Below are 19,017 nucleotides of genomic sequence, written 5' to 3'. Positions count from 1 at the left end.
GACAAGCTCTAGTGTAGTAAGTATATGCATGAACTGGTTATAAATAATACATATGTACGAAATGAATTCCTTTGGGAGTATGGAAGACTAAAAGATTGCAAAACTAGTGACTTTTTAAACTTCAAAATGGGTTCTATTAAATACTAGAAGAATCTCCTGCTGGAAAGACGCTATCACATTAAACTCAAATAAAGTATAGTATTTTTTTCTTTCTTAAATATACGAATCCTGCGTTTGATTCATAATTCATTTCGTTGTTTGATTTGGTGGGAAGTTTTTAAGTAAAGTAATTGAATAACCAGTAATCACCTAGTTCTTCAAGTGAATAAGGCCTTACAATGGAAGAACTCAGAAGAGAGAGAGGGAAAATGTTCTTTATATTTCGAGAAAAGTGGATTTTAAAGTTCGAAATCGTAGCCTTATGATGAGCCATGAGACACTTTTTTATGTTTGAGTGATATGCTAGATTCTGTTCCTCAGACTATAAACATTCTCAACAGTAACTCCTTCCGGGAGAAGAAAGTAATCCTTCAAGTCATGTGAACATAATTTAATTGTAAGTGCATTGTGAATATTATCACTTCTAAATACAACTGTATATATATATCGATGTTTCTATTGTAAAAAAAATGCATAAGTTCACAAGATATTTCTTTGTGTGTTTATTTCTTTACTAAATTATTTCTGTAACTTTACTCTGTTCTTTGTGTGATTTCCTTTTACTGAGAGAAAAAATGTTTCTTAGTTATTTACAGTATTTGACAAAAAAGCTTAATTTATCTATTTTTAATGTTGAACCGAGGTTTACTAGAAACGTTGAAGAGTTCGCATGATATGATCATCATTTGAGTCATCCAGTTCCAAAACAGCTCTTGTTCATTTATATCAAATCCCAGAAAACCGAGAAAAACAAGGATCGATGCGTTTCGTAAAACTGGAATATTTAAGGGTATTCAAGTTTTTCACATGAACACCCTGAATGAAATATTCCCAGTTCTCCAAAACATGAGATCCTTCATATTTTCTAAGTTTTCTGTGATTTTCTGTAAATGGACAAGAGCCGTTTTGGAACTGAACGATTTATTTGTTCTTAAAACCATATTTTTGGGGTTCAATTTTAAAATGTAAATGATTTTTTATTATTTCAGAGCAACAAACAACTCCATTATTTTCAAATTTAGATTACTATATTTTACATTTTATATCGATCGTCTACGTATAAAAGTATGCTTCTTGATCTAAGATATTGGTTGGTTGGATAGATTAGAGTTTAGCGTCCATTTCAGCACAAGGACTGTATGAGACGTGGGACTACAGTTTAAGGTGGAATCCGAACCACCTCAATGCCTTCAAATTTCCGTGTTCCCTCCGGGAACAAAAGTCGGGACCTCGTGTTCCGAAGACAAGTGCTAGCAACAAAACTAGCGCGGAAGACCAATATTCAATTGTAAATTCATTGTAAATATAAACACTTGTACATACAACTGTATATATAAACGTTTCCATTGCCAAGAAAGAAAAAAAAAAAAAACACGTATATTACTGTGCTTAAGGTTCATGAGACATTTTTCTTATGTTTATTTCTCAACTGGCTTATTTTTGAGTTTTCTCTTTGGTATGAAGAAAATATTTCTTAGCTATTGATTTGACAAAAATAGCTTAATTTATCTATTTCGAATATTGAAATATGGAATATTGAATATTTAGGGTTTATTAAAAACGCTAAACAGTACGCATGTTATCTTTATTTCTTATTATTAATCAAAGTTTCGGATTTAATTTCAAAATGTAAATGATCTTACTATCATTTTAGGTCACTAAAAAATTCATTATCATTATCATATTTAAACTCATTATATATAATATTTAGAAAGATAAAGATATCTCACCAAAACATCCTTGTGTTAATATCTACTCTTGAGCTCAAGAATTTAAAACTGAGGCATAAAGAACTGATTTTTGCAGCAGGTGTGATAACAGTGTTTAGTTTGTTCTGCGACTTTCGAAGTGAGTCCTGCAAGACACGAGTGAATATTAGTGATACGATTTCCATATCTATATTTGTAAACTTTTCGACATATTTAATCAGTATTTGATTAAAAATGGCAACAATTAAGACTTTTAATAATCACGAATATAATCGTTGCATATTTGCAGGGCACCAAACAGTAGTTAAACATTTTCAAGAAGAAGATTAGACAATGGTTTTTCAAGACAAACATTTCATCTATTTTGTTCTACACAACTTAGAAGTGGGAAATGTAGTGGTATAGTATTTGACTTCATTCGAGTTCTATTCTCAAGAGTGTAAAATCCGAAACCGTTTGAATTAACAACATCACAAGGATGTTTAAGTAAGATGTTTTTGTCTTTTGAAATATTGAATACACATACTATAGAATCAATCAGAAAATACTCATCCTATTTGAATTTATATGGATAGGTTTATATCTGTCATTTTTTAAGAGATTCTTCTGTGTCGTACCATTGTTTTCATTCATTAACTCTTCAATTATCATTTACATTTCATCATCCGACTTGTTTAACCTAAAGAGCCTAGAGAAACTAAACTTAATTGAAAAAGTAACGATACTATTTCCAATGAGCTCTAATATACTTTTTTTTGTATGAAAAAAATATTATACGTTTGAAGTCTGTTTATATGACATTTAAATGAAAATAATTTTGTGAACTTGCACCTTAAATGTTCACTATTATGTCTCTCATTGGAAGACCGAAAAGGAATATAATAACTATGATAATAGGTATGTCCAAATTATGAGCTCATGACATTTCTCATTTTATAGTTTGACTACTTTACGGATGAAGCAGAGGTACGTATGTTCTTCATACAAGGTAGGGGGAGGGATGAAGAGCACTTAAAGAGGTTGTATGTTTATTGTCAGAATATCTCCCTGTTTGCATGGCTTATTGTCTCCAAAGCGTTTATGGCTTTTTTCAATGTTTACCTAAAGCAAACACTTCGTTAATTGACGTAAAAGCAGCCCTCATTTTAGTAAACAAATATTGTTCTTATGACGCAAAGAGAAAAAAAAAAACAAATTAGCACAGAAGCTTTTTATATACACTTATATAGATTAGTTTTTCATATACATAAATTTTCTAAAGCAGCAAACAGTACAGTTTTAGTTTCAAAATCATACAGCATTCCAAAATAACACTATATGGAAATACAGTTATTTATTTTGGTACAATCTTACATTATCACGTACTTTCAACTCAGACAATCTAGTCTTAAACCAGCACCACATATCTAGGTTATAGTCTCAACATAGTGAAAAACTAGTACACGTATGTCTAGGTTATGCTGTAGTCACAATATAATCTCAAACTAGTACACACATATCTAGGTTATAGTTACAATATAGTCTCTAGCTAGTACACATATGTCTGGGTTATACTCACAATATAATCTTAAACTAGCACACATGTATTTAGATTATAGTCAATCAAAACAGATCACTTTACTCCTACAGAAGATAATGAATCTTTAATTCTCAGTATTAAAAACTGGATTTATATTAAGTTTACTAGTATGAAACACACAGCGTAATTTAATTGTAACTTTTCAATCCAAGCTATATGATACAGTTTAGTATATCATTTCATCAGTACGACGCGAGATTAATCAATGCAGTGCAATCCTTAGATTAAGATTTTACATATCAATCTAATCACGAAGGAAAATTATAACTAAAAAAAATATAGGGTAGAAATATATCTTTAAAAAGATGCTTTTATTACCTTGACTTGAAAATGATTCAAAATGCTACTTTATCCAAAGTGAACTTGACACTTCGGGATATTTGACTACTTTATGGTAAAAACTTGTAACTGTAACTATAATAAAGGATAAAAGGAACTGGTGCATCTTGATTTTTTTTTTTTTTTTAAAGAAGTTGTCTGCAAATTTAAATAACTGTACCCAGTTTTTGAATTAATTCCAAATTTCATTTTCCGCCAAAAACCGTCACGGGATCCTTTGCATTGAAAAAAATTTATTTTCTTTGTTCTTCCTTTAAAAGAAAATCAAACTGAAGCCTTTTTTTTTTTAACTAATTTATCTCTTTATATTGTATAGTTGCTATATTGCAAATATATTAGTTAGTTGCAATATTTTGTTTTCTGATAGTTTTATTTTCATTTGATTTCTATTGACTTTTCAAAATTTTACATCTGATATCTGCTTTGCTGTAGTTGATTTTTAGTAACATGTAATACTAAATTTAAATATGGTTATGTTTGCGTAATTCTCTTTCTATAAATATATTATTTTTAAATGTACTTCTCCCGTTCTTTCTTTTGAACTCACTATATCAACACTTTCTTTGTCTTTACACTTTGCTTCAACGTAAGATTCCAAATAATTCATATCTGTGTATCACTATAAGCATTTACTAGAGTTTTAACATTCTACCATCTATAAACCCAGGAAAAATCATCAAACGAAACACAGAAAATTTCATGTAAACTTAATTTAATGTTTGTTCTCTTTTGTTTGCTAGCACAAAGACTCATTGCTCTCATGTTGAATGTAACATACCTTACCTTGTTCGTGTTCTTGTCCAATTTTGTAGCTAAAAAGGTATATTAGAAGTGATTGTAAAATTTGCTCAACTGTCATCACGTTTCGAACTCTTTCAATGTCTTTCTCAGGCAAGTAAAGCCAGTATGAAGAAGGCATCAAACATAATTTCGAAATGTTGCGACAATGAGATTATTATTATTATTATTATTATTATTATTATTATTATTATTATTATTATTATTATTATAAACGCTGCTTCTGTAACCTTGACTTTGCAGAAAATTTGGCAAAAATTAGTTTCTTGAATTTTAGAAACAAATTTCACCCATCCTAAAACTTTTGAATGGATTTATGTGACTTATCCGTACAATATGTTCTGTGTCGTTAAGCAATGTGAAAAGCATATATGTGTGTGTCTGTATAAGTATGTGTATGTGTTGATATTCATATTTTGTCAGAAGAGCATGTTCTGGAGAGAATGTGTTTGATATTCATCCTGAAATGTAACTGATATACTGCACTTCACAATGATATGATAGTTTAAATACACATATTAATGTTTATCATGTTCTATGGACTAACAATATTAATTGAAAAGTGTATGTTGATCAGATATGCATGACCAACTATATATAATATGCAAACTGTTACCTGTGTATGCAAATCGACTGTATATTACAAAGAGAGATGATCATGAGTTATTATTCTTCAGATGCATGTTTACCTATAAATGATACAGTACATCCATTCTTATCTCCTTTTCTGTTTGCTCTAAATTAAAATATAAAGAAAATATGACATCTATGATATTCTGCCTAGCGACAGTCTCATCATCATAATCATAATCATCATAATCATCGCCATCATCATCATCATCATCATCGTCGTCGTCGTCGTCATCATCATCATCATCATCACCGACACTGACGTTGGTATTCAATCAGTAGTCACAGGTAAGGCATGATTCCTTTGCTCTGATGTATTCATGTATGTGTTACTATTATATCTTCAGTATATTTTCATTGTTGTCATTGTTTCTTGCATTAACTTCATACAATATTCGCTCGCACAATTAGTAACTTCTTCTCGGGATTCACGATATATAAAAATTCTTCACATTTCACTCTAATTCAGATTTCTCTTAAGGGTTTAAATATTAGTTGTTATTACTCATGTTATTATCAATATTACAACATGAAATTTCAAAGTAACAAACAATTTACCTTCGGTTTTTTTTATTATTATTTCAATACACTTATTGCTGAAGAAAATATTTCAGCAGTGCTTTATTTACATTTTCTCCTTGGTACTATATTGATCTTACTTTCTGAATGCAATTTATTTTGCAAGTGTATTCTAGTGTAAGACTATTGTGAGATATAGTTGAAAATTGTAGAAGCAATTAATTCAATTTTTGCATTTAATACTTCTTCATGTGTTCATAGAACCTAAATCACATCAATTTACATCTAAAATATGAAAAGTGTGCATTACCTAAAACGATAATATTACAATCATTTAAATAATATTTTGTTAATACATAAAGAAATGAAACATCAAAAAATCTGCTTCTTATTATTCAACTAGAATATCTGATGCATACCGAAATAGAAATTTATACTGCAATTTAACAGTAGGTGTCATCTTATGTAATTCCGATGCAAATACGGATGTAAAGCAAACTAAATGATCAGAAATTGTCCGCATTGGAAGATGAATTAATCAAAACATTCTTATCCTTCTTCCTTCCTTTCTTTTCTTTTGTTTCTTAGTATATGTTATATTGATTAACAACTCATAATCTAAACCCTACGTTGGAAGCAGTGAATATATTTATACTCATACAATATAGTTTGCGCTTTTATATAGAACGTCTTGTAAATAGGAAGATTAAATAAAAATTAACAATGTGCTATGTGTATGTGAAATTCGCATATGACCACTTTAAAATAACCATGCACAACATACATTTTTGGCACTCTTGACGAAAACAACTTAATAGTTAACATCTATTAACAAACATAAGAAAATGTAATAGCATACAAGGAAACATTTTGTTTTAATCACATAAAGTACTTTGATATTTATTTTCTTCACATAATTAGTAATCTGATATTTATTTTCTTAACATAATTAGTAATTTGTTTATATTTTTGCTTTTTTTCAGACTCCTACTCAGGAGAAACCTAAAAGGTACGTCCAACTTAATGGCTATTAGTAAAAACTTTTCTACTAATTTGGAATACAAGTTTCTCATACAAGCACAAAATGAAATAAAAAGAGGAAAGGTACATACGAAAACATATTAGTAATTTATATTCATAAGGTGAAGACGTGAAAATAAACAGTAAGTATATGGTAAATAACTGTTTTATTATTTGTACAAGAAATAATCTCTTAATGTTATTTACGACACATAATATTTGGTAACTATTATGAAAAAATGATAACTTGTAAATGTATTATTTCAATATTTGTGTTAGAAATAGTCTTACATTAATTCTAGTATATAAACATAAGCATAAGTAAACCATACGTGAGGATACAAAATTAAAAGCACAAGAGGTTTCTTCGCGTCTAGAATATATTTGTTTTCAATGATCTTATCTTCGCAAATTTTAAATAACGTACATTTTACTGCTATTTACAACTCATTTTTCTTGGCACTTGAGGATTCAGTAATTAAATCAGTCATCATATACATTTGGATTTGGTGTTCTTTCTCAATAATTATTTTGTTTCATATTTATGACTTATTTTCCATGAAAAGTTAATATAGTTTTTATCATTATATCCAATTGCCAATTTCATAGTCTATCGGCGTTTCAAGAACACTTCCATCTCAATATTCTCTGTCACTCAGGGCAAATTCTTTATTTTGTAGTCTGCATCTAAGGTATTATTTTACATGTCTTCCTAGCTTGACATTGTGCATCCCTCTCACATGCTGATGTTATTTACCAGCTAAAAACGTATACAACTTAAATACATACTATATGATCCATGGATCCATTAACTTAAACAAACAAGCAAACAAAGAAGTATTGCTTCTTGAAACATACAAAAGATGTAGTCTATTTAATCTTAACAAATTTTAAAACATTAAATAAATTTCTATTATATATAATAAAAATATTTCATTATACTTACAATTGATAGAGTATTGTATTATGTTTTACGATTTTAATAGCTTTTTACGTAATTCTTGATAATTCATATATTCTTCCTGTTAGAAATCTGATAATACAAGTAATATAGTACTACGAACTAGCTATACGTATTTTAGTAAGATACTGCTGATTATGCTCCTCATTTAATTAAAAGCATCTTAGATTCATTTTTTACATTTGCTTTTCTTCAGGATAACAAATAATTAACAATTAATACAAGTAATTTGTACATTAATTCGTATAAGGAAAGTTCTATGATTTTTAAAATGAGCCATTTTGATAAGTAAGGTACCCATGATATTGAAGTAATAAAGCGAAAAAATTAATAAGAAAAAAAGACGATAATAAAGTTTTTTCTAATTTAATGTTAGAAATAGACTCACAATGGCTTTTATTTAGATTTTTCTATTATGAGAAATGAATAATTTCTTTTGTTGCATCCTACAAAAATCTTAATTAAATTCATTAATTTTAATAATTCACCGAGTAACATCTACTCTATGAAGATTATTGTTCATGTTTTACTCAGATGAGCAAAAAGAAGAATATTACTATAATCAATAAAAGATTTCTTAGTATTTTAAGAAGAAATCTGTCTATATAGTACATGTGATATTTAGTTTTCTTGATGTCTGACATTTTTAATCTTCAAAATTTTAAGCTTTAAGCTCACATCATTGTTTTAACAGCATGTAATCTTGTCTGACAAAAATAATTAAAATATCGTGCAATATGATGTCCTGGTAACTACTTTTAGTAAATAATAAAATACTGTTTGAATTTCCAACAATAGAAAGAGCAAGTATTTAGGATCATGTTAAATTTGACAAATCGAACCTGTTTATTTATTTCTTAGGTTAATATTGCTTACATTAGATGAACATAAAAAAAAGTCTGTAGATTATAAGTTGTGACTTATTTCTGGCTAATAATGTTGTCCAAATTTGTTCTCTTTTATCCAAGGATAAGTGCCATATATTTTAATAAATGTACACTGAAGAGAATAAATAAATACAAATATAAATACTATTGTGCAAAGTAGTAGAGCAATTTAATAACCTTTCGAAGAACATGACAATATACATAGTCCTGATAATAATAATTACTTTTATACTTAATAGTACAATATAATTAAATAAATGAATCAAAATATACTCATTGCAAGCTCCTTTTTCTAACCGATTTTTGATCAAATTTTCGGTCTTACCTTTCATATACTTTTTCATTATATCATACTCCTTGCGTACAATTAGATAATTGGCCTTCAATTATGTTAGAAAAGAACCAACCAACATGACAAATAATTAACATTAAATATGAGATTCAAGTAAATAATACCGTTATACATTCATCATCAATCATGTTATACTTTGTACCATTGAATGCTCTTTGGACTTCTTTATGAACTTCAAGAACTTTTTTATGAAAATTGTCCTCTTTAGATTAGTTTGTTTCTTCTGTAAAACTATTTTCAATCATTGGTTGTACATTATATAATAATAATATGGTAAAATAAGGTCATATATATATATTAATTCTGGGTCATTTTAACTTCTAATTTGCCTCTTTTTTTCTTTCATTCTTAGTTAATATATGGTGAGCTGGATTGTAAACAGTGGCAACACTGCTGTCATGTTCCATGTATGAATAGATGAAAAAGTATTTTTGATGACGTGGTTAACATGAAATCGTAGTACGATAATTCGCATTGAGACTTATTCTCTCTCAAGATCGAAATAGCAAAAGAGTAAGAGCATAAGAAGCTTCAATTATTGAGAGCACTCTCTAACATCCAGCACGAGTATGTTTATTGTCATGTTGCTGTTTCTGTAATCGTATTCGGAACTACAGGGAGACAAACAGAAACACCTTATATATTTCCCTGACAAGTGTTCCTGAAAATTAAAGCATACTCAAAGTCAGCATTTCCAAACCAAATAGAAAGTGAGTCATTGGTACAGACCAATTCAGATCATCAACAGTTACTATTATTCAGAAACTAATGAACATCTTCCATGAGTATGAGAAAATGTCTTAAAGTCGAAGATCGGATTGAAAGAGTGTAGGAGTTACTGTGTCTCTAAGTAATTGGTCCATGATAGTATAGTTAAGGTCACTATTTTAAATCCAGCTCACACCTGTATACTTATAGAGAAAGTGTGTTTAACATTTTTAATAGTGTGAACGGCAATGAATGAAGTGTATCTTTATTTGTTGATAAGATCCTACAAATGTGTGAAATATTTATACAAGCTTTACATTTTAGTTCTTTTTTATCAGTAGAGTCAGTCTGTTTTTTTTTAAATAATACAGTATTTTAGAGAGATTTTTTAAATTTTATATTTCTCTTTGTGCATTCATGGATTAGCATATCTTCCTTCCTATCTCTGAGATGGAATAAGGTTAGTTCATGGTTTGTTATTCGAATAGTGATACAGTTATAATAACAGTAAAAATATTTATTATCTTGATTGCAAGTTGAAATTATAAGATTGTACATAATCAAGTCGAAAGAACTAGATAAATTTCAAGTACATGGAGAAAAAAAAAAGGGGAAATAGGATCATTAGGAACAGGAAGCCGTGTATGAAAGTAGCAATTAGGTTTTCCTTATTTTTTATATTTAACTTATCAAAATCATGTCGCGATTAAACGAACAATTCTCAAATAAATTCCCAATACAAATATCTATTCAAGAATTTTAAAACTTGAACGTCAAAATAAAAATATTTTTGACCTAGGTTGTTCTTTCGAACTTAAGTCTTTAAAACAATCCTATTAGTTCGTGAAACCAATATTTAAACGAGTGTTTCGAAATCTACTAGATTATTGTGTCGCGATCATGAACTCATTTTCTAATATGTGCATTATATACGTACTTGAAATTTGAATGTTTCTCGCTCGATTATATTGAGATTTTAATCTAGAATTTAGAATTCGTTTGCTTTCTGATTTGCTGTTTACCCACATTTCAATTCGCACTACAGAGAACAACAATAATAACTATTATCAGCGTCGGATTCCCGACCAGGCAAACAAAACAAGCTGATTAAGACCGCATAACTCAGAGGGACCGTAAAACAAATCAACATTTGGAACAATTCTTTTCTCCAAATCATTATTGTGACGTTTTACGATTTGTTTGGTTACGGACTATCTAAACCTACAAATGTACCTTTATATATCAAAAAGAAAATATACTATCAAACAGTCTGTGGCTAAAGCAAAACTGTCGAAGATATTCTGGGACTATTTCGTTAGAGGACAGCATATAACGGGGTAGGCGTAGTGGCGAGTGAGGATGCCGCAAATAGTTTAAATTGCTTAGGCTGCAAAATGCCTAAACCCGCCAATTATTATTATTAACTATCATTAAGTATTATGCTATTATTAACAAGTCACTTGCAGCTAGTTCAAACAGAATAAATTAAAACAATACAGTAAATATTTTAGGCAAATAACTTATGTAAATATACATATCAATAAGATTATACAATAAAATACAATAGGAATACAAAATAGGTGCTTACTCTTCTTCTTCTTTTTTAATTTTTTTAATTTTTTTATTTTTATTTATTTATTTATTTATTTATTTATTTATTTATTTATTATTATTATTATTATTATTATTATTATTATTATTATTATTATTTTTGTAAGTCAAGTTGTAATTAATGAACCTTTCCTTTTCTCTATTTTAAGACGCATGCTGTTTCTTATGGTCAGATTCCTGTTTCACCTTTGGAGCACTGACAAGCATTGCTTGCGCTACATTGGCTGCAACAAGATTCTTGTTTTTAATGGCTTCTTTAGTATTTCATTTGCTTCCTTTAGTAACTATCGGCTGTACGTCTGTTCTATTTTTCATCCCTTATATGTTCGAAAGTCATTCTTTTTCTTCACTGGTTACCTTCTCAGTCAAAACGTTTTTGAGTTCCTTTTAAGCTGCTCGTTGTTTTTCCTTTGCTTCCCTTTCCCGTTTATGTTTTTTCTTTGATTTCCTCAGCTCCTCACAATATTTCTAAAACTCTTGTATAAGTCAGATCTAAAAGCTTTTCAGATATATATATAAGATTTGCCTTTCGATCAAACAGCTCATGTAGAGCTTCCTTAATGTGCAAATGAGCATCAAGAACCTCTCTGTCATACTAGCTCTATAAGGAGTTATAATACGTAGAGTGCTTGAAAATTTTAACTTTCATCCTCAGCTGAGCTCTCTCAGATGAGCGAGAGAGCTGCTTTCACAATTTTTGATCAAGCTGGAAATTTGACCTTTGAAATTTTTTTGTTTAATCTTCCAACGAGCCTGAAATACTGACTTTACTGACTTATTTTTAAAATACTGGCTTTGCTAAAAGATACTGATTTTACTGACTTCTGACCAGTTTGCAGTCCCATAGACGTAGTATATATATATCTTCCTATATCTAAGATCCGTATATCTAGCTTGCTGTAACGTTAACTAATGATTTCTATTCAAATAATGATTCAGAAAATAACCGTGTTTTCTATCTTGTATTCCACAAGAAACATTTGACGAGTCTTATAGAAATAATAAAAAAAAAATCTAGTAGAATTTCGAAATATTCGTATTGAAGTTTACTCCAGCGCCACTCATACTATATATATATATTTATATATCCTATGCAATAATAATGGAAAGAAATACTATGTACATATATATATTTAATGAAAGACAACAATGAATCAATATATTCTTTAGTTCTGGAGTGGTGACTGGACAGCCGATCAAACGAAAATTGCCACACAACAAATTTGTGACAGAGAGGGAAAGGCAGCTAGTAGCCGAGGGGAAGTTGCATATACTGGCTGAAGAGCGAGACAAAGAGGACGAAATTGTATTATTTGAGGTATTCAATGACAATAAAGAACTTTGTCAAGAAAACTATAAAACTTGAAGATAAAAATTAATGCACACAGAATCTATAGTGGAAGGTTAAATTAAGTGGAAATGTGAAAAATGCATATAAAATATTTCACTCTAGTATATTAATGGTTATTGCTTAAAACTGAACTGAAGGAAAAGTGTTGGCAGATTACATTTTCAGCAAAGTTACCAGATAATTTAGTAATACTACGCATAAGCTACAATTACTAAGGAAAAAATAGATTTTTACGTAATTGCTTATAATGCAAACTTAAGGACTGGTCATGAAATAGAAGTTATTTACATTTCTGCTGTTTATTCTATTAATATTTCACCCGCCTATCTTGCTACGGGTTTACCAGCTTTAGCTTACTTATGCAGGTTAAGTCCTTGTTGTTAAGAATATTTGTTTCAAACTACTGCTGAGTACCATTAAGAATATGTATTCTAAACAATTTTAGGTCCAATATCATGAAGAAGTACTTACTTGCATAAGTAAGCTGGTGAAGCCAGCAGCAAGATAGGAGGGTGAAAATATTAGTGAAATAAACAAATATACGGAACAGAAAAGTAAATAACTTTCATTTCGTTATACGTACAAGTTGCGTAAAAAAAATTAAAAAAAAAAAGATCATAATTACCATATCACTTGTACGTTTGTACAAAATGATACAGATACAACACTTAGAACAAATACAATGCTCTTGTTTCAACAACTTATAAAAATACATAAACATTTTTTTACAATATATATATGTATATGTATATATGTTCATATTAATCTGATAGATACATAGGAATTTAACTGATTTTCGAAGTTACACAATGAGCTGCTTAAATATACTCTATAAAATATACAGTAAATTATCTTTTCCACGCGTAGGATAATTGTGACTATCACCATCTCTTTTAATATCCAAATGATCTCAAGTAATTTTAACTACTTCAGATATGTATAAGAAAAAGAACTGTCATCGTATTCAGTGATTCAAATGGTTTCTTAGAGCTGGTACGTTTTGATCATTTTATAATGATTTTTATGACAATTTTTGTTGTTTGAATATATTATGAAGTTGTGGTGAAGACCCCACAGAAGGCAATTTCGTATTTAATGTGAAAAAAGAATATGACATGGTACAGGAACATACAAGTTATAGATTCAGTGCGAATTATGTACGTAGCCTGAGTTATTATTATTATTATTATTATTATTATTATTATTATTATTATTATTATTATTATTATTATTATTGCCTAATTTGTTTACGTATTCTTGCTATGAAAATTTATTATCTAGATACATGCCTATAAATGTTACGATATTAGTAAATGTACGTACTTCATGATTCATGAATAGTTGCGGTACTTGGTGTGATGGTCTGTGAGATAAATGGTAGACACACTTTGTTTTATCTGCATTTAGTTTTAAACCAGTGCATTTGCAGAAAAGAAGTACATACGTTGGAATATTGTAAGATCAATAGTTACTTGCAAGTTAATTTTGTCTTTTCTTGTTACAATTACAGTTGTGTCATCAGCAAAAGGAGTATATTACCATTTTTTATGTTTAAGGGTAAATCATTAAGATACAGAAGAAAGAGCATAGTCCTAGAACTGACCCTTGTGTGACACCCTTTCTATTCATTTGTTATTGGAGTTTCTTTTACTCAGAAGTTTAATTGTTTCGTCCATATGAAGAATTTGCACGATTTGCTTACGATTTGCAAAAGTATGATTTGAACTGTCCAAAACAATACCCATAATATCTTATTTTACTAATTTACTAAAAGTATATAACGATCTACACAATCAAAAGCTTTTGAAAGATCACAATATATGCCTACAGGCTTGATTTTTTTTAAAATCTACAGTTGTTATAGCTAGTTTGATATGTTCATATATATCGTAGTAATTGTGGATTTGCCTTTCATAAAGCTGTGTTGCGATTTCAACGTTAAGTCTTGTTCATTAATGAAACTTACTCAGCAATCGCATACATACTAGTTTTTCAATAAGTTTATAAAGGTATCAAAAGGAGACTTTTGACGGATTACACGAAATGGCGACCATGCATTTGTATAAATAGCATAACTGTGACAAAGTCCGATTCCATAGGCAAAAATGAAGGAAATCATTGATAACAAGACGGACTTGTAATTAAGTCGTTCGCTGCCACTTGACGCAATATGGCGTCATTCATACTGATTGCTGTGTGCTACTTGACGCCATATGGCGTCATTCATACCTATTGCTGTGTGCCACTGGCTTCATTTGGCGTCAAGAGATAGCTCTCATTCTAGACATGCTCTGTAAAATGACACGCAGATATTAGAGGTCTGTACGGGCTGGGTCCTAGCCCTCGGGCCTACAAAGCATATATCATTTCTGGCCCGAGCCGGGCTCGGCAGTAAATTTTTAAATATACAACCATATTTCTCAGGCATAACTTTGCAAATATACTGTACAACGATATTTACGGGACCGTTCTTTCTGGAGAACTTTTAAAGCACAACTGCAAAATAAAAGTTGTAATTGCTGTAAATAAAAATAAAATTTTGCGTTAATGATTACGTTCCTCTAATTTGGGTTTATTTCAATCTCATTTGATTATCACACGAGCTCAGGCCGGGCTCGGACCTAAATGCTAAAACATATTTCGGACTCGGGTCGGGCCTCAAATTATAAATTTTCGGGCCGGGCCGGGCTAAAAATTCCGGCCCGTGCAGACCTCTAGCAGGTATAGAGTTTCTATACTCTGGTGGCACACAGTGTTGGCCTGGTCATTTTCTGTAATGTGCTTGGTTTTCGCTATATGCAGCTAGTTTGTTGCCAAAGGCTAAATGTTGCAAAAGTATAGGTGGCACACATTGGGTTGGGGCGCTGAAATCAAGGTGGCACCGAAAGAGTTAAAAATCTCTCACTTCTTGCCAATAAGTTTATGAACAACTACTCCCTTATCAACGTTCATTTCTTTCATTAAAAATACAAGCAGATAGTTACACCCAATTACACCTCGTCTTCAAGTCAAATAATCAGATCAATTTTCCCAAAAACAACAATTTGCACACAAATTACCTTTTTACACTAACATATAAATTACCAAACACTTCATCAAACCATCTGCATTCATTTAAATGTCTTCTAAAGCTTCACTTATAAGCTATTATACCAAAAAGTGTTACTAATACAAACAATATTCTTTTATGCTTCATTTCACCAAACACAATTTTCTATAATCCGTTGAATCTCGTACACTTAGTACCTTACCTTAAATCGTAGAATGACCCACCACTTCCATGAAGGTAAGAGCACCTGCTATTCAATCACCTGAAAGTAACTTCATGGTATTCCGTTGATATTATTATCATCCCAAAGGATGAATTATTGCCAGTCATTGTGTGGACATGTTAGGTAATCAGATGGTTCTATGGAACCAATATTGTTTCTGTAAAAACAAGGCATGCATTCTATGCTACCGATTTTGTTTCCATAACAACAACGCAATCTCCTAAGATGCCATTGTGCAAATACATACAGCCAGATCTGTTGACACATGGTTTAAGAACATCAAGATGATCTTCAATACCTCCCTTGACTTACTCAAATCTCCAACCTAAACATTGTTGAACATTTATGGTCAATCTTAGGGCGTTTAAACAATACTTAACACCTATGGTCAGTTTCAGGCGTTTAAATATTATTGAACACTTATGGTCAGTTTTAGGGAGTTTAAACATTACTGAATATATATGGTCAGTTTCAGGGCGCTTAAATATTATTGAACACTTATGGTCAGTTTTAGGGAGTTTAAACATTACTGAATATATATGGTCAGTTTCAGGGAGCTTAAACATAACATAGTGGTCAGTTTTAGAGCAGCGAATCGGTTTCAAACTTCCTCCTCCATAATCGATGACGTAACTGAGTGCATCACTGCGTAAGCAATGGTTCAATCTTCCTCTGAAAATGATCTGTCAATTATGCGAGTGACTCAATTCAGGATGAATACAAGTTATATTACAGGCTATTGTTTTCATTATTTTGATAACTATCTATAATATATACTATTACGATTCTTCTCAGTGTTACTTTTGTGGGAGAGATAACACTTAACATCATCAAATAAGAATTATGCTCTATCCTAATATTGTTATTTAGAAAAAAATGTAACTACAATTCTTTCGATAAAAGACTCTCGTCATTCCTATCGTAAATTACAAAATTCGGTCACTTATTATTTTTTCTTTCAAAACGTGGGAATTTTAACACTGGTTTCATGAGTCTGAGGAATTTTAACAACTAGTTCGGAAGCGAAATTACATCACTGCAAATGCCTTATGATATTGTTATATTCTTGAACTATTCGTACGAATGACTAGAACCAAAGAGTTCTATCATGGACATATAAAAGTCAAATTACTTGATTGCTTACTAGACAGACACTTGTTTCCAAAATCTCGAACGGCTCTTCGGCAGAGTGTGGAGAGAAGAGATAGTAAGAAAGAATCAAACAGATACTTCCAAACGTCCACGGAGTGCAGAAAGGAAGACAGATACTTGCTTTCAAATCTCAAACGGCCCATTGAAAAAGTGTATAGAGAAGAGAAAGTAAGAAAGAGAGTAGACAGGTACTTTCTTTCAAATCTCGAATGGCTCGTCGACATTGTAGAGAGAAGAGAAAGTAAAAAAGAGAATAGACAGATACTTGCTTCAAACCTAGAATGGCTTATCGACAGAGCGTAAAGAGAATAATAAGTTAGAAACAGAGAGATCTGACCGTATGTCACGGTCAGTCATTTTGATTATGATGACGTTAGAAAAAGCAACCAGGTTGAAATCAATTTAGGGTTTCAAGAGATGGAGGAGAGAGGCATTTGATATTTGAAACTTAAGTGACTTGGTGTAATATTTTATATATATATGTGTGTGTGTGTTCCCTGACAATTCAATTGCGTAATTATTAACAAAAATACGACAATTCTAACTTTAAATGCTTATAGATCTTCACATAATTGCTATAAATAATATATTAAGTTATTAATTTTTTTATAATAACTAGATAACTGAATTGTTAAGATGTTTTACAAATTACTATCGTAGCTGTATTGATACTTACGGATATTGTTATTTCAGCAACCACGACATGAAGTACTGTTGGAACTGGAAGAGGAACCAAATACACAATGGACACCAAATGCTAAAGAACACTCGTAAGTAACATCTTAATGAATAATAAATAGATAATCACGAGAGGCCGATAATTATGAAGCGGGTTTTAAGAAACCACATTTTAAAATTATATTTGCCTCTTTTACATTTAGAAATGCCAATACATTAAACTGTAAGATAATTGAACAGGGTTCTTAACAGTGGAGGATTCAGGGGGGGGGGGCGATCGCCCCCCCAGAAGAGGAAACTTTCTTATTTTATATATATAAATAAAAACCATCCCAGAGTTTGAAACTCTTAAAAGTAGCTCTAAGTAGCAGTATGACACCTCCCCCCCAGAAGTCGGTCCTGGATCCGCCCCCTGGTTCTCAATATTAAATAAACACACTAGAACTGTATCTATAATGTAATCACTCAATAGGAGTGCAGTTCGGCAAATATCTTTGAAGTTTCCGTGCTGAATTTTACAATAGTATCCCTTTCTTCCTCCATTCCTCTTTTGACCACATTTGTGGGTTTGCAATGTCTTAACACCCCCTATGTTAAACAGCAATCTTCTCATCACTAACTGAAAGGACAGCGTTTGGAACTGTAGCAACTAAGACTCCACGTGGAGTTGACAAGCGACTGTCAATTGTTTGAAATGAGGGCTCTGGTTGGTCATTTAGTTATCGGGGATGTTTTCCATAAGTTTCCACGGACGATGACTTATTCATGGCACTAGCTACCATACGTTCCTCTATATACGAACTGCATTTCGGTTGAAGAAACAAACTATATATGCAAGTATTCTACTTAGTGACTGCATTCGAAATATGTAATGTGTTCAGAACTCCATGAAAATGGAAACAAACTATTTCTTTCGTAGACTTAAGGGGAATGGGGATGGAGGTCGTCTAGAGGCATTACATCTACCTTTTTGTTCTTTATTTTTGATTTTCTTTTTTCCCTACTTTTTCCCTTTCCTCTCTGATGAAGTATTTAGTAAAAATAATTATTATCTACTTTTAAGTACTACAATATAAAAGTATATGCCCATAGAAACACCTTTGAACACGTAGGATATGTGGAACGGTAACACTGACTATCTGTGCAGCGCTTGGCCAATGTTAGTAGTGTGTTAGAGAAAAGCCTGAAGTACATCACATGGGGTAGAACAGAAGCGTGTGTTGATGAGGATAAAGTAATGCTGTAAAATGGAAGACCTCTGTGAGTTTTAAAGAGACCTAATTATGCGTGCG

The 19,017-nt window shown here is 30.8% G+C and overlaps 1 protein-coding gene across 4 annotated transcripts in view; it reads left to right on the top strand.

The window, feature by feature from the left end:
* LOC145694740 (uncharacterized) overlaps positions 1-19,017 on the top strand; it is a 104,471-nt gene that overhangs the window by 69,538 nt on the left and 15,916 nt on the right. The window contains exons 3-6 of one of the 4 annotated variants that reach the window (XM_081771328.1): positions 2,808-2,834; positions 6,717-6,742; positions 12,443-12,590; positions 17,741-17,817. In XM_081771328.1, the coding sequence (XP_081627454.1) occupies positions 2,808-2,834; positions 6,717-6,742; positions 12,443-12,590; positions 17,741-17,817 (278 nt within the window). Of the gene's footprint in view, positions 1-2,807; positions 2,835-6,716; positions 6,743-10,087; positions 10,122-12,442; positions 12,591-17,740; positions 17,818-19,017 lie in introns of all 4 variants that reach the window. The other 3 variants (XM_081771349.1, XM_081771339.1, XM_081771357.1) reach the window with 3 other exon arrangements.

The sequence above is a fragment of the Thermobia domestica genome, chromosome 1, assembly GCF_964235325.1.
Source record: "Thermobia domestica chromosome 1, izTheDome1.hap1.1, whole genome shotgun sequence".
In the NCBI taxonomy this organism is placed as follows: domain Eukaryota; kingdom Metazoa; phylum Arthropoda; class Insecta; order Zygentoma; family Lepismatidae; genus Thermobia; species Thermobia domestica.
The sequence above is the reverse complement of the archived record's forward strand: the minus strand, read 5'-3'. Positions and strand labels throughout refer to the sequence as shown.